The sequence below is a fragment of the Chiloscyllium punctatum genome, chromosome 17 (genome assembly GCF_047496795.1).
Source record: "Chiloscyllium punctatum isolate Juve2018m chromosome 17, sChiPun1.3, whole genome shotgun sequence".
NCBI lineage: Eukaryota > Metazoa > Chordata > Chondrichthyes > Orectolobiformes > Hemiscylliidae > Chiloscyllium > Chiloscyllium punctatum.
The window spans coordinates 47,073,499-47,088,323 of record NC_092755.1 but is presented as its reverse complement, the minus strand read 5'-3'; the positions used below and the strand labels follow the sequence as shown (position 1 = coordinate 47,088,323).

The 14,825-nt window shown below is 42.4% G+C and overlaps 1 protein-coding gene across 5 annotated transcripts in view; it reads left to right on the top strand.

Annotated features, from left to right (window-relative positions):
* The window catches only part of cabin1 (calcineurin binding protein 1), a 477,539-nt gene that overhangs the window by 22,406 nt on the left and 440,308 nt on the right, over positions 1-14,825 (top strand). For 4 of the 5 annotated variants that reach the window (XM_072587057.1, XM_072587054.1, XM_072587056.1 and 1 more), the window contains 3 exons: positions 4,727-5,013; positions 9,008-9,176; positions 10,178-10,314. In XM_072587057.1, coding sequence (XP_072443158.1) covers positions 4,727-5,013; positions 9,008-9,176; positions 10,178-10,314 — 593 coding nt within the window. The remainder of the gene's footprint in view (positions 1-4,726; positions 5,014-9,007; positions 9,177-10,177; positions 10,315-14,825) is intronic. The other variant, XM_072587055.1, reaches the window with a different exon arrangement.

Genomic DNA, 14,825 nt, shown 5'->3' with positions numbered 1-14,825 from the left:
TTCATGGAGTCATACAGTCATAGAGATGTACAGCATGGAAACAGACCCTTTGGTCCAGGCCGACCAGATATCCCAACACAATCTAGTCCCACCCGCCAGCACCTGGCCCATGTCCCTCCAAATCCTTCCTATTCAGATATCCATCCAGATGCCTTTTAAATGTTGCAATTGTAACGGCCTCCACCACTTCCTCTGGCAGCTCATTCCATACACATACCACCCTCTGCGTGAAAATGTTGCCCCTTAGGTCTCTTTTATATCTTTCCCCTCTCACCCTAAACCTATGCCCTCTAGTTCTGGACTGCCTGACCCCAGGGAAAGGACTTTGTCTATTTATCCTATCCATGCCCCTCATAATTTTGGAAACCTCTATAAGGTCACCCCTCAGCCTCCGACACTCCAGGGAAAACAGCCCCAGCCTGTTCAGCCTCTCTCTATCGCTCAAATCCTTCAACCCTGGCAACATCCTTGTAAATCTTTTCTGAACCTTTTCAAGTTTCACAACATCTCTCCGATAGGAAGGAGACCAGAATTGCACGCAATATTCCAACAGCGGCCTAACCAATGTCCTGTACAGCCGCAACATGACCTCCCAACTCCTGTACTCAGTACTCTGACTAAGAAAGGAAAGCATACCAAACACCACCTTCACTATTCTATCTACCTGCGACTCCACTTTCAAGGAGCTATGAACTTGCACTCCAAGGTCTCTTTGTTCAGCAACACTCCCTGGGACCTTACCATTAAGTCCTGCTAAGATTTGCTTTCCCAAAATGCAGCACCTCGCATTTATCGGAATTAAACTCCATCTGCCACTTCTTAGTCCATTGGCCCATCTGGTCCAGATCCTGTTGTAATCGGAGGTAACCCCCTTCGCTGTTCACTACACCTCCAATTTTGGTGTCATTTGCAAACTCACTAACTATACCTGTTATGCTCGCATCCAAATCATTTATGTAAATGACAAAAAATAGAGGATCTAGCTCCGATCTTTGTGGCACACCACTGGTTACAGGCTTCCAGTCTGAAAAACAACCCTCCACCACCACCCTCTGTCTTCTACCTTTGAGCCAGTTTTGTATCCAAATGGCTAGATCGTCCTATATTCCGTGGGATCTAAACTTGCTAATCTGTCTCCCATGGGGAACCTTGTCGAACGCCTTACTGAAGTCCATGTAGATCACATCTACTGCTCTGCCCTCAACAATCCTCTTTGTTACTTCTTCAAAAAATTCAATCAAGTTTGTGAGACATGATTTCCCACGCACAAAGCCATGTTGACTATCCCTAATCAGTCCTTGCCTTTCCAAATATATGTACATCCTGTCCCTCAGGATTCCCTCCAACATATTGCCCACCACCGAGGTCAGGCTCACTGGCCTATAGTTCCCTGGCTTGTCCTTACCACCCTTCTTAAATAGTGGCACCACGTTACCCAACCTCCAATCTTCCGGCACCTCACCTGTGACTATTGATGACACAAATGTATCAGTAAGAGCCCCAGCAATCACTTCTCTAGCTTCCCACAGAGTCCTGGGGGTTTATCCACTTTTATGCATTTCAAGACATCCAGCACTTCCTCCTCTGTAATCTGGACATTTTGCAAGGTGTCACCATCTATTTCCCTACAGTCTATAGCTTCCATATCCTTTTCCACAGTAAATACTGATGCAAAATACTCATTTAGTATCTCCCCCATTTTCTGCGGCTCCACACAAAGGCCACCTTGCAGATGTTTGAGGGGCCCTATTCTCTGAGGAGAAAGTGAGGGCTGGAGATGCTGGAGATCAGAGCTGAAAATGTATTGCTGGAAAAGCGCAGCAGGTCAGGCAGCATCCAAGGAGCAGGAGAATCGACATTTCGGGCATGAGCTCCTCTTCATTCCTGAAGAAGGGCTTATGCCCGAAATATCGATTCTCCTGCTCCTTGGATGCTGCCTGACCTGCTGCGCTTTTCCAGCAACACATTTTCAGCTCGGGCCCTATTCTCTCTCTAGTTACCCTTTAGTCCTTAATGTATTTGTAAAAACCCTTTGGATTCTCCTTAATTCTATTTGCCAAAGCTGTCTCATGTCCCCTTTTTACCCTCCTGACTTCCCTCTTAAGTATATTCCTGCTGTCTTTATACTCTTCCGGATTCACTCAATCTATCCTGTCTATACCTTACATATGCTTCCTTCTGTTTCTTAACCAAACCCTCAGTTTCTTTAGTCATCCAGTATTCCCTATACCTACCAGCCTTTCCTTTCACCCCCAACAGGAATATACTTTCTCTGGATTCTCATTATCTTATTTTTGAAGACTTCCCATTTTCCAGCGGTCACTTTACCTGGGAACATCTGCCCCCAATCAGCTTTTGAAAGTTCTTGCCTAATACCATGAAAATTAGTCTTTTCTCCAATTTAGAGCTTCAATTTTTAGACAATAGAATTATGGTTGCTGGCCCCAAAGTGCTCCCCCACTGACACCTCAGTCACCTGTCCTGCCTTATTTCCCAAAAGTAGGTCAAGTTTTGCACCTTCTATGGGAGGTTCATCCACAGACTGAATCAGAAAATTTTCTTGTGCACACTTAACAAATTCCTCTCCATCTAAACCCTTAACACAATGGCAGTCCCAGTCTATGTTTGGAAAGTTAAAATCCCCGACCATAACCACTCTATTATTCTTACAGATAGCTGAGATCTCCTTACCAGTTTCTTTCTCAATTCCCCTCTGACTATTAGGAATTCTATAATACAATCCCAATAAGGTGATCATCCCTTTCTTATTTCTCAGTTCCACCCAAATAACTTCCCTGGATGTATTTCCAGGAATATCCTCCTTCAGTACAGCTGTAATGCTATCCCTTATCAAGAACGCCACTTCCTCTCTTGTACAGGTCACTTCTACCCCAAAAGAGATTCTGATGATCCAAAAATATGAATCCTTTTTCCATACACCAGCTCCTTAGCCATGCATTCACCTGCTTTATCCTCCTATTCCTGCCCTTACTATCTCGTGGTACCGGGAGTAATCCAGGTATTACTACTCTTGAGGACCTACTTTTTAAATTCCTGCCTAACTCTCTCTCATCTCTCTTCAGAATTTCAGCCGTTTCCCTTCCTGTGTCATTGATTCCAATGTGGACAATGACCTCTTGCTGGCCCCTCTCCCCTCTGAGACATCTTTAATCCTGGCACCAGGGAAGCAACACACCATTCTGTTTATTCGCTGCTGGCCACAGAAACGTCTGTCTGTACCTCGGACTAGAGAGTCCCCTAACTCAATTGATCTGTTGGAACCTGACGAACCCCTCGTTGCATTAGAGCTACTCTCAATACCAGAAACTTGGCTGTTCATGCTATGTTCCCCTGAGAATCCATTACCCCCTACGTTTTCCAAAACAGCATACATTTGAAATGGGTATAGCCACAAAAGACTCCTGCATGAGCTGCCTACCTCTCTCACCTTTCCTGGAGTCAACCTATCTATGTGACTGTATCTGAGACTTTTTCCCCCTTCCTGTAACTGCCATCCATCACATACTTTTGTGAGTCTATCATTGCCTGTTTTTTTGTCTGACAGAATGATGCCTCCAGTTCTGTTTTAATTAGTTCGAAAATTGCATTTCTGCACAGCTGATTTGAATGTATCTTGAATTGTTCCATTTACTTTAGTGTTAGCAATCATACAGTCATACAGTACGGAAACAGACCCTTCGGTTTAACTAGTTCATGCTTATTGCTTTCTCGTTGTAACTCTATTTGAACCCTTGTTCCTTATGTTGTTTTGACTTCTACTTTTATCTTCCATCTGTGTAGGCGGCACGGTGGCTCAGTGGTTAGCACTGCCGCCTCACTGCGCCAGGGACCCAAGTTTGAATCCTTGGGACTTGTTGGGCAGAAGGGCCTGTTTCCACTTTGGGAATCTAATCTAATTCTTTCTTCTTAACATCTGGGTCACTGTTTTCCCCTTCTCTACCAGTTTAAAGTTTTATCATTCCTCTTGCTTGTGTTTTCGCCTCCACATTCTAACATAGAATCATAGAATCCCTACAGTGTGGAAACAGACCATTATGCTACATTTATCCCTGACTAATGCACCTCAGCTACACATCCCTGAATACTATGGGCAACTTAGCATGGCCAAATTAACCTAACCCGCACACCTTTGGATTGTGGGAGGAAACCGGAACACCCAGAGGAAACCCATGCAGAGATGGGGAGAATGTGCAAACTCTATACACGCAGTCGCCCGAGGCTGGAGTCGAACCTGGGTCCCAGGAGCTGTGAAGTAGCAGTGCTGGCCATTGCGCCACTCCCTTTCTGATTCTAATCAGGTATAATTTTGTACTGATAGGTAATACTGTTTATATGCACAGTTGGTTCAGCATTTCAAAGTTCCAGTATGTATCTGTGAATTGCATATAAAAATATCTTCTGTGGAAGAAGCAAATGCAAGCAGAATCTTAAAAATCACCTTTTACAAATTAATTCCAGAGTCAGGAACTAAAGAGTTATTTCAGATGGGGTGAATTGTTGTTTTCCATCCTTTTTTCTCTACATGCTGGCATCCACTCAGAATTGCATCTCAATTGAATTATCAAGAAGACTAAGTCTCTGAACTATGATTTATCCCTTTGTCAGAACTTGTAGGAGCATCTGTGAACTGTATTATTGAAAGACCAATGCTTCATTTCCTTCAGGTAACACAGTCATTTAATATGTTGTTGTTTTCTTTTTATAGGTGGCGGTACCTGGGTGAGAGTTTACTGGCTACATACATGCATTTGACGTCTTCTGAACCACCTCACCCCAGCCTTGGCAGAATGATAGATCTTTGCATGTACAGAGACCCTTCACAACATCTGTTGATGTCACCAACCAGCACACCTGTTAGTGTAATCCAGCCCAATCCTGCAACGTCCAGTCCTGCACCTGTAGTGACTGCACCAACAATGCCAGCACCAGCTATGGTTACACCAGCAGCTCCAACTCCAGTTCCAAGTGTGTCAGAAACTGCAGCAGCACAAGGTTAGTATGAGTATAATTAGATCTGTGATGTTAACAATGGGAGAAAGCAGCAGGTTTTGAAGTTAACTCATCCCTGAGCTAGACTTATAGATAGTTTTGAAATCTTTTTACACACCCCTGGGGCAGGTAGGAGTTTGACCCCAAGCTCAAAGGTGGGAACACAACAACCGTGCTATAAGAGCACCATTTGAACCAGATTGGTGCAGGATTGAGCAATCCTGCAACTACTTATTCTTTGTTCTAACACATGAATATCTATATCTGAGTATGTTACTCAATCTTCTTTTGTTTCTGACTTGTACATTTTGAAAAATCCTGGGATCATTTTCCATGTTAAAGGAACTACTGAAAGGTAAACTGTTTGTTGAGGCAAGTCCTGGGACCAAATTACAAGGTAACTTGCTTCTCTATGTATTTGAGAGATCAATTGATTTTGTGCTGTCACAATTGGATGACTGAAACAGGACTTTTAGGTGAAACCTGATTGCAGGAGTTGACAACTCCACGTCTTGCTGAGCCTAATATCTCCTCATGAACAAATACAATAACAACTCCGTTAATAAACTGAATTTGTGTGGTGCCTTCCACATGTTTAACCAGTCACAAGGCACTTCAAAGGAGCAAAGTCTGACAAAATCCAAAGTGTTTTTACAAATATACTAAGGACAAAAGGGTAACTAGGGACATAATAGGACACCTCAAATTAAGGACAAAAGGGTAACTAGGGAGAGAATAGGGCCTGTCCAAGATCAACAAGGTGGCCTTTGTGTGGAGCCACAGAAAATGGGGGAGATACTAAATAAATATTTTGCATCAGTATTTACTGTGGAAAAGGATATAGAAGATATAGACTGTAGGGAAATAGATGGTGACATCTTGCAAAATGTCCAGATTACAGAGAAGGAAGTGCTGGATGTCTTCAAATGGTTAAAAGTGAATAAATCCCCAGGACCTGATCAGGTGTACACGAGAATTCTGTGGGAAGCTAGAGAAGTGATTGCTGGGCCTCTTGCTGAGATATTTGTATCATCGATAGTCACAGGTGAGGTGCCGGAAGACTGGAGGTTGGCAAATGTGGTGCCACTGTTTAAGAAGGGTGGTAAAGACAAACCAGGGAACTATAGACCGGTGAGCCTGACGTCGGTGGTGGCCAAGTTGTTGGAGGGAATCCTGAGGGACAGGTTGTACATGTATTTGGAAAGGCAAGGACTGATTCGGGATAGTCAACATGGCTTTGTGCATGGGAAATCATGTCTCAAAAACTTGATTGAGTTTTTTGAAGAAGTAACAAAGAAGATTGATGAGGGCAGAGCAGTAGATGTGATCTATATGGACTTCAGTAAGGCGTTCAACAAGGTTCCCCATGGGAGACTAATTAGCAAGGTTAGATCTCACGAAATACAGGGAGAACTAGCCACTTGGATACAGGACTGGCTCAAAGGTAGAAGACAGAGGGTGGTTGTGGAGGGTTGTTTTTTAGACTGGAGGCCTGTGACCAGTGGATGGCCACAAGGATCGGTGCTGGGCCCTCTACTTTTTGTCATTTACATAAATGATTTGGATGCGAGCATAAGAGGTACAGTTAGTGAGTTTGCAGATGACACCAAAATTGGAGGTGTAGTGGACAGCGAAGGGGGTTACCTCCGATTACAACAGGATCTGGACCAGATGGGCCAATGGGCTGAGAAGTGGCAGATAGAGATTAATTCAGATAAATGTGAAGTGCTGCATTTTGGGAAAGCAAATCTTCGCAGGACTTATACACTTAATGGTAAGGTCCTAAGGAGTGTTGCTGAACAAAGAGACCTTGGAGTGCAGGTTCATAGCTCCTTGAAAGTGGAGTCGCAGGTAGATAGGATAGTGAAGAAGGCGTTTGGTATGCTTTCCTTTATTGGTCAGAGTATTGAGTACAGGAGTTGGGAGGTCATGTTGCAGTTGTACAGGACATTGGTTAGGCCGCTGTTGGAATATTGCATGCAATTCTGGTCTCCTTCCAATCGAAGAGATGTTGTGAAACTTGAAAGGGTTCAGAAATGATTTACAAGGATGTTGCCAGGGTTGGAGGATTTGAGTGACAGGGAGAGGCTGAACAGGCCGGGGCTGTTTTCCCTGGAGCGTCGGAGGCTGAGGGGTGACCTTATAGAGGTTTCCAAAATTATGAGGGGCATGGATAGGATAAATAGACAAAGTCTTTTCCCTGGGGTGGGGGAGTCCAGAACTAGAGGGCATAGGTTTAGGGTGAGAGGGAAAAGATATAAAAGAGACCTAAGGGGCAACTTTTTCACACAGAGGGTGGTACGTGTACGGAATGAGCTGCCAGAGGAAGTGGTGGAGGCTGGTACAATTGCAACATTTAATTTGCATTTGGATGGGTGTATGAATGGGAAGGATTTGGAGGGATATGGGCCGGGTGCTGGCAGGCGGGACTAGATTGTGTTGGGATATCTGGTCGGCGTGGACAGGTTGGACCGAAGGGTCTGTTTCCATGCTGTACATCTCTATGACTCTAAGTAATTGACACTAAATCACAGGCATTGGGCATTTGGCCTTTTGGAGCCTGCTCTATTGTTCAGTATATGATTATGGCTGATCGTCTATCTGAATGCCATAATCTCTCTTTCTCTGCCTAACCGTTGAAGTCTCAAGTATTTAAAAAAAAAATTATCAATCTTTTTATTGAATGGTCTCCACAGCCTTTTAGGGTAGTGACCACTCTACGTGAAGAAAGGTTCCTTTCCTTAGTCCTAAATTACCAACTCTCTGTTCTGAGACTGTGACCTCTGTAGAGATTGTAAAAAGGTCAACAAGGTGGACATCATAAAATGAGTTCCCTGATTGGAGTGTCAGAAATTCTGAAGCTGTTTGATCTGGCTCTGAGGTTGAACCTGAGTCATGTGTACTTGCAATTGCAGTTAGATTAGGATTCCCAGAGGTATGCTGCAATTAATACCCGTAAGGGTTTGTACCAATATATGAGGCAGCCATTTAGGTATTGTCAGCCTCTGCAATTTTTCAGACGATGGAAAACATTTTGCAAAGTCTACCCCAGGTCGCCATTTATCTAGATGACTCGCTAGTCACACGGAATACCAAAAAGGATCACTTAGAGCCATAGTCCTTGGATGTTTCTCCCAAGCGGGCGTCCGCCTAAGAAGGGTAAAAAATGAGTGTTCCAGGCACCCAAGATGACCTCATTAGGCTGCAGGGATATATTCGGAAGATAAAGTGAAGCCACAAGCAATTGTAAAGTATAAACATTCTGCAAAATGTGATCTTTGCTTATTGTGGGATTACTTAAATAGCATGATGAGCTGAATGGCCTTTACTGTGCAGTAGTATTTTGATTGGATGAACTCAGGTTATCCTGTGAAGATGTTAGTGAACTATCATCACCTTGAATCATCTTGTTTTTACATATAAAAAGCAGATTTCTTCAGGGTGCAGTTTGGAATCAATCACTGAAATAAAATAAAGAACTATGGGGGGGGGGTGGGGTGGAGATCTGAAATTGAAGTAGAAATTGCAGGAGAGACTCTACAGGTCTGGCAACATCTGTGGGGAGAAACCAGAGTTAACATTTCGAATCCAGAACCTCCTAGTTGTGATGAAGGGTCTCTGGTCTTGAAACGTGAACTCTACTTTCTCTCCTAAGATACTGTGAGACCTGTTGAGTTTCTCCAGCCATTTCTGTTTTTGTTTCAGATTAGCAGCATCCACAGTTCTTTGTTTTATTTCAAAAAGCAGTGGTAGCTTTGAACGGGCATTCTCTGCATTATTAACCTTGACTTTTCGAATATAATAATACCCCTATAAGAAGATACAAATCTAGCAAAGGGAAATTTTCTGATGAATTTTTCCTTAGAACCAGGTATGTAAAATGTGACAATTGATCCAAAGTAAGGCTTAGGATAGCTGTATTGAAGTGCCAGTAATGTTGTCTTTGTAGATCATTCACTAAAGTGTTTGTGTTTTGTTGAATTAACCATGTTTAAAGCAGAAACATCTATCATTGACAAGGCGAAGAAGGGTTCCAAAAGGAAGCGGATAGCTGATGAGGCAGGGGAACCAGCAAAGAGGCGGTCTGCTCGAGTGCGAAACACCAAGTGCAAGAAGGAAGAGAAGATTGATTTTCAGGAACTGTTGATCAAATTTCTGCCCTCAAGGTAGCTTTCAAATATACTCAGCTTAAGCAATTACTGGCAATTGGTGTAGTAAGAGAGCCGAAACTGTCCTTAAGCAAAGAGAAAGGATCAGTCCATGTAACGAGTTCCTAATCTTGATCTTTTTTTTTTCTTGACTGAGAAAGAAATGCTCTGTTTACGTTTGAGAACTTGGTAGTGATGACTGTGAGAATGGCACTTGGTGAAATTTAAGGTTGGAGTGATCACAGTTGTGTGTGCTTAACTTGGATCTCCAAGCATGCCCCCTTTTCCCCTTGGGAAGATGTAACTTGAGGTATATCAGAATTGTGTTCCCTGTTCTTGGCTTACTGTTACTAATTGGTTTGATAGCACTCCTGTTTCCCTGACCAACCCCGTCGCTAAATGAAACCAGCTTTTTGTAGAAGAGCCAGATGATAGAATGATCAATATGGTAGAAATGCAGACAAACACAGTACACAGAAACTATCATTCAATTCAATTGCCCTCATGCTGTCCTAGCTGGTATGACTGATGTGGTTCTCTAAGACACTTATACAATTTAAGCTACTTACCCCTGTAACCTCCCCTGTCTATTGTATCTTATCAGTGAATTGATACTTTCTTGCTTCCCAACTTAAGCTACCTCTTTCAGCTTATGGTCATGTCTAATTGTTGTTATCTCCTGTCATCGCAAATCAAATGATGTGACTGATTCTCTATATCCCTGGACTGTTTTACTTTGAATACCTCAGTTATCTCAACATCAACTAAGTCACAGCAGACTTGTAGTCCTTGGAAGTATATTTTCGTTTCCTATCTCCTAGTTGAAAAATACAACTGCAATGTTTCCTGAATGCATCACACACAAAACAGTACATGACAAGTCATTATGCAATCTAAACCCATTTGAACGCCCAATGTTCTGGTTAATTAACGTAGGCTGTGGTCAATATTTTGAGATCTAACCTGTGCACAATGGTGGAAAGCAGGCATTTCATGTTAACTTTCTGTTCTTTCACTAGGTTGAAAAGGGTAGATCTAGAGGATGAAGATGATGCATTTGGCACCTTTGAAGTTCAGACCGAGTTGAAAAAGGAAAGTCAACAACTAATGGGCCCTTATCGGATGCAATTTGATCTTTCATCTTTCATGGAACTAGGTAGGTTTCCAGACCCGGATTCCTTTACATCTGTTCTGGATGCACTTCTCTGCATCACCGTGACTTGGAAGTTGTTTTACCAGAATCTTTGCTCACTAATCCCAGGACATCTGAATGGTGGATCAGTGATAGTTTTGTTCAGTTGTTTGGGCTGGTTTTGTGACTTTGGTTTAGGTGGGCTTGACAGTTTGATATGTCTGCCTTTATTTTGTGTTTGCAGGTATTTTGTGTTATTTGAAGCTGTATTTTATCCAGAAACAAAGATTACTTGCTGCGGGGGGGGGGGGTCATGTCAAGTACATTTACAGACCGTGTTTAAATTCTTTTCTGTAGTGTCTTGCATACATTGTATCCAAATGTTAAACTCCTGTACTGGTAGAAATTAGATTAGATTACTTAGTGTGGAAACAGGCCCTTCGGCCCAACAAGTCCACACCGACCCGCCGAAGCGTATACCACCCAGACCCATGCTCCTACATTTACCCCTTCACCTAACACTACGGGCAATTTAGTGTGGCCAATTCACCTAACCTGCACATTTTTGGATTGTGGGAGGAAACCGGAGCACCCGGAGGAAACCCATGCAGACACGGGGAGAATGTGCAAACTCCACACAGAGTCGCCTGAGGCGGGAATTGAACCCGGGTCTCTAGCACTGTGAGGCTGCAGTGCTAACCACTATGCCACCGTGCCGCCCACATTCCTTCTCTGGCATGCCCAGGATTCATATCAATCATGTAACTTTTTAAGTCAATTCTTGTTAATTTGTATATTGTCAGATTTCTCATTTGGCAAGGAATGATTTTGTATTTTATTCCTTTATACTGGTGACCTGGGAGTTTTGTTTTCAAACAAGCCGTCACATTAACATTGAATTTTGGTGACTGTCTGGATTCACTGACCATGACCAGTTATGAGAGTCCATTGCATTAAACCTAAGTTTCTTAGGCCAAAGTCCTGCCATTGACTTCATGGATAACTGTGCCCCAACTGTCTTTCCATAATGTGTCTGGGCGGCCTGCTGCTCTCCTGCCGTTCAGATTCAGATAATCTCTGCTTTACTGAGGACCAGGGTACAGTGTCCAATAACCATGTGCACTAACATGGGCAGCCATTGTTGGACAGCATTATTCCCAGTGAACCCGAAATCTAAAGCAGCTACCCTGCACCTTCCATTTCAAGAAATGCAGGTTACCTTGATGTACTGCAAGGAGGTTCAGGTTTGGGTGGAAGGATGAAAGTTTGTTGACTTGTAATGTTAACTCTGTTTGCTTCTATTGATGCTTCCTGATCTCTCTCATTCCAGCTGAGCTTTATGTTCTTATCAATGATTGGGGGCTACCTGATGATGCAAGTAGGCAATTAACTCAGTAGTTGCATAAAATCCTAAAAAGCATCTATTGTGGTGCAGTGTAATATCCCCATCTCTGGACTAGGAACCTGGGTTCAAGTCCCACCTGCTCAGAGGTGTGACATAGTTTCTAATCAATCTGTCCAGATGTTATCTCCTAAAATCACAAGACATAGGAGTAGGTCCTTCAACTTCTTAAGCCTGCTGTATCATTTGATATGATCCAGTTGTGGCCTTATTCCTTCATAACCCTTGACTCCCTTTACAGCCAAAAACTGTCTAACCCAGCCTTGAATGTGTTTAATGACTCCGTGAATTCCAAGGACCAATGACCCTCTGAAAGAAGAAATTCCTCTTAATCTCCGTATAAATGGTACCCACCTTATTTATAAGCAGCATCCACCAGGAAATATCCTTTTACCATCTAGTGTTGAACCAACTCAGAATCTTGTATATTTCATATAGGAACACAGGAACAGGAGTTGGCCATTCAGCCTGTTGAACCAATTCTACCATTTAGATCGTCGCTGATCTGTGAACTAACTCAATTTACTTGTCTTTGGTCCATATACCTTAATGCCTTTGTTTAACAAAAGAAAATCTAGCTCAGATTTAATATTAATAACTGACCCAGCATCAATTGCCACTTGCGGAGAGTATTCCGAACCTCTTCCACTCTTTGTGTGTAGAAGGACTTCCTAACATCTCTCCTGACATTCTAGCTCCAACGCTCAGACTGTGACCCCTACTTCTAGACTCTCCAAACAGTGGAAATAGTTTGTCTGTCTACCCTGTCTTTTCTGTTTATATCCTGAAGACCTTGATGAGATCATCTGTCAGCCCTCTAAATTCTCGAGAAAACAGGCCTAATTCGTATAATCTCTCCTCATAATGTAACCCCTGAAGTCAAGATATTATTCTTGTAAACCTACATTGTACTCCCTCCAAGGCCAGTATAAATTTGCTAAAGTGTGGTGTCCGGATCTGCTCACAGTGGGGTCTAACAAAGTTTTTGCCTAATCCAAGCAATCCTTATTGTCCAGTATTCTTGATATAAAGACCAGCATTCCATTAGCTGCCTTGATTATTTTCTGCACCTGTTTATGATATGGCCAAGATCTGTGCAACTGAATCCCAAATCTCTTTTTGGACATCCACTGTACCTAACTTCATAGAATCCAGAAAGTGCCCTAATCTATCCTTTACAGTCCAAAATGGATAAGCTCATGCTTGCTGACATTGAATTCCATTTGCCACAATTTTGCCCATTCACTTAGTCATAGAGTCCATCAACAATTTGTTCTCTATTCTATGGGCTTCTGCCTTAGTTAACAGTTTCTTATGTAGGACTTTATCAAATGCTTTCTGGAAGTCCATATAAACAATAATTGATAGATTGTAGTTAGGATGTTTACAATGTCTTCAACACCCTCAGATGGAAACTGCATGTCCTGGAGATTTGTCACTCTTTAGTTCAATTAACTTCCTCATTATCAATGTTTTACTTACTTTCATTTTATTTGCTCCTTGCCCCTATTCCAATATTTTTCTACTGTAAATATTGAGGCAAAATAATTATTCTACATGTCTGCCATTTCCCCATAGTTACTGACCATATCCCTACTTTCAGTCTTTAAGAGAGCCAATGTTGGTCCTGACCACCCGCTTTCTCTTTATGCAACTATAAAGTTTCTTCTTGATTTTGATCACCTCCCATTCTTCAAAATTGAGTTTAAAATCAACCTGCTCAGCCTTTTCTCATAAGACAGCATCTCATTCTCAGGAATCAGCTGAATGAATTTTCTCTGAACTGCTTTTGATGTAAGAATATTATTCCTTCAGTAAGCAGACCTATGTTGTCCACCAGGTACAGCTCATTACAAACCCTGTACAAATTTGGCAGGACTTTCCTATTTTTATACTCCACTCCCTTGGAATAACATTCTTTCCATTTCCTTTCCCAATTATTTGCAATACTGGTTGTTTATTTTGTGGCCATGTGCAAGGGCACTCCAAACCCTCCATATATTATATTCTACAATCTCTCTTTAAATAATAATATGCTTTTCTATTCTATCTGCTATGTTTCATGTAATGTTTCATTTCAAATATAATTTCAAATATTTGAAATTATATTCTGTCTAATGTAATCTTATCCTAAAAAAGCCATCACAGTATACTTCTCTTTAGTTTGGATGAACACTGTTCACTGTTCCTTTCTACTTTTAATCCCTTAGCCAATTTTGTAAATAAAAAAATGTAATCAACCTGTTTGGATGTGTTCTAACACTGTGCCACAAGCTTTAGTGCGTTAACAGATGTATAAATTGCCTATCTCATTTAATTCCATGAACTTAAATTTTGCTAATAAATCAATAGTATAATCATACTCTCCTTATCACTTCTCTCCAATCAAATGCCAGGCTATGATGGTTTCCAATAAGAGTCAATCTAACTGCTGCCCCTTGACATTCAGTGGTGTTATCATCACTGAATCCCTCACTATCAACATCCTGGGTGGTTATCATTGACCAAAAACTGGATTGGACTTGTCACATAGACAGGGTGGCTACAAAAGCAGGCCAGAGGCTAGGAATACTGCGGTGACTAACTCACTCCTCCTGATTCCCCAAGCCCTGTCCACCATCTACAAGGCACAAGTCAGGAGTGTGATGGATACTCTCCACTTGCCTGGATGAGTGCAGTTCCAACAACACTCAAGAAGCTTGACACCTTCCAGGACAAAGCAGCCCCCTTGATTGGCACCATATCTACAAACATCTACTCCCTCGACCACCAATGCTCAGTAGTAGTAGTGTGTACTATCTACAAAAGCACTGCAGAAATTCACCAAGGCTCCTTAAACAGCACCTTCCAAACCCATATTCACTTCCATCTTGAAGGACAAGGGCAGCAGATACATGAGAGCACTGCCACCTGTAAGTTCCCTTCCAGGCTACTCACCAATCATGACTTGGAAATGTATCGTTGTTCCTTCACTGTCTCCGGGTCAAATTCCTGGAATTCCCTCCCTCATGGCATTGTGGATTAACCTACAGCATGTGAACTGCAGTGGGTCAAGAAGGCAATTCATCACCACTTTCTCAAGGGCAACTAGGGATGGGCAATAAATGCTGGCCAGCCAGTGACACCCACATCC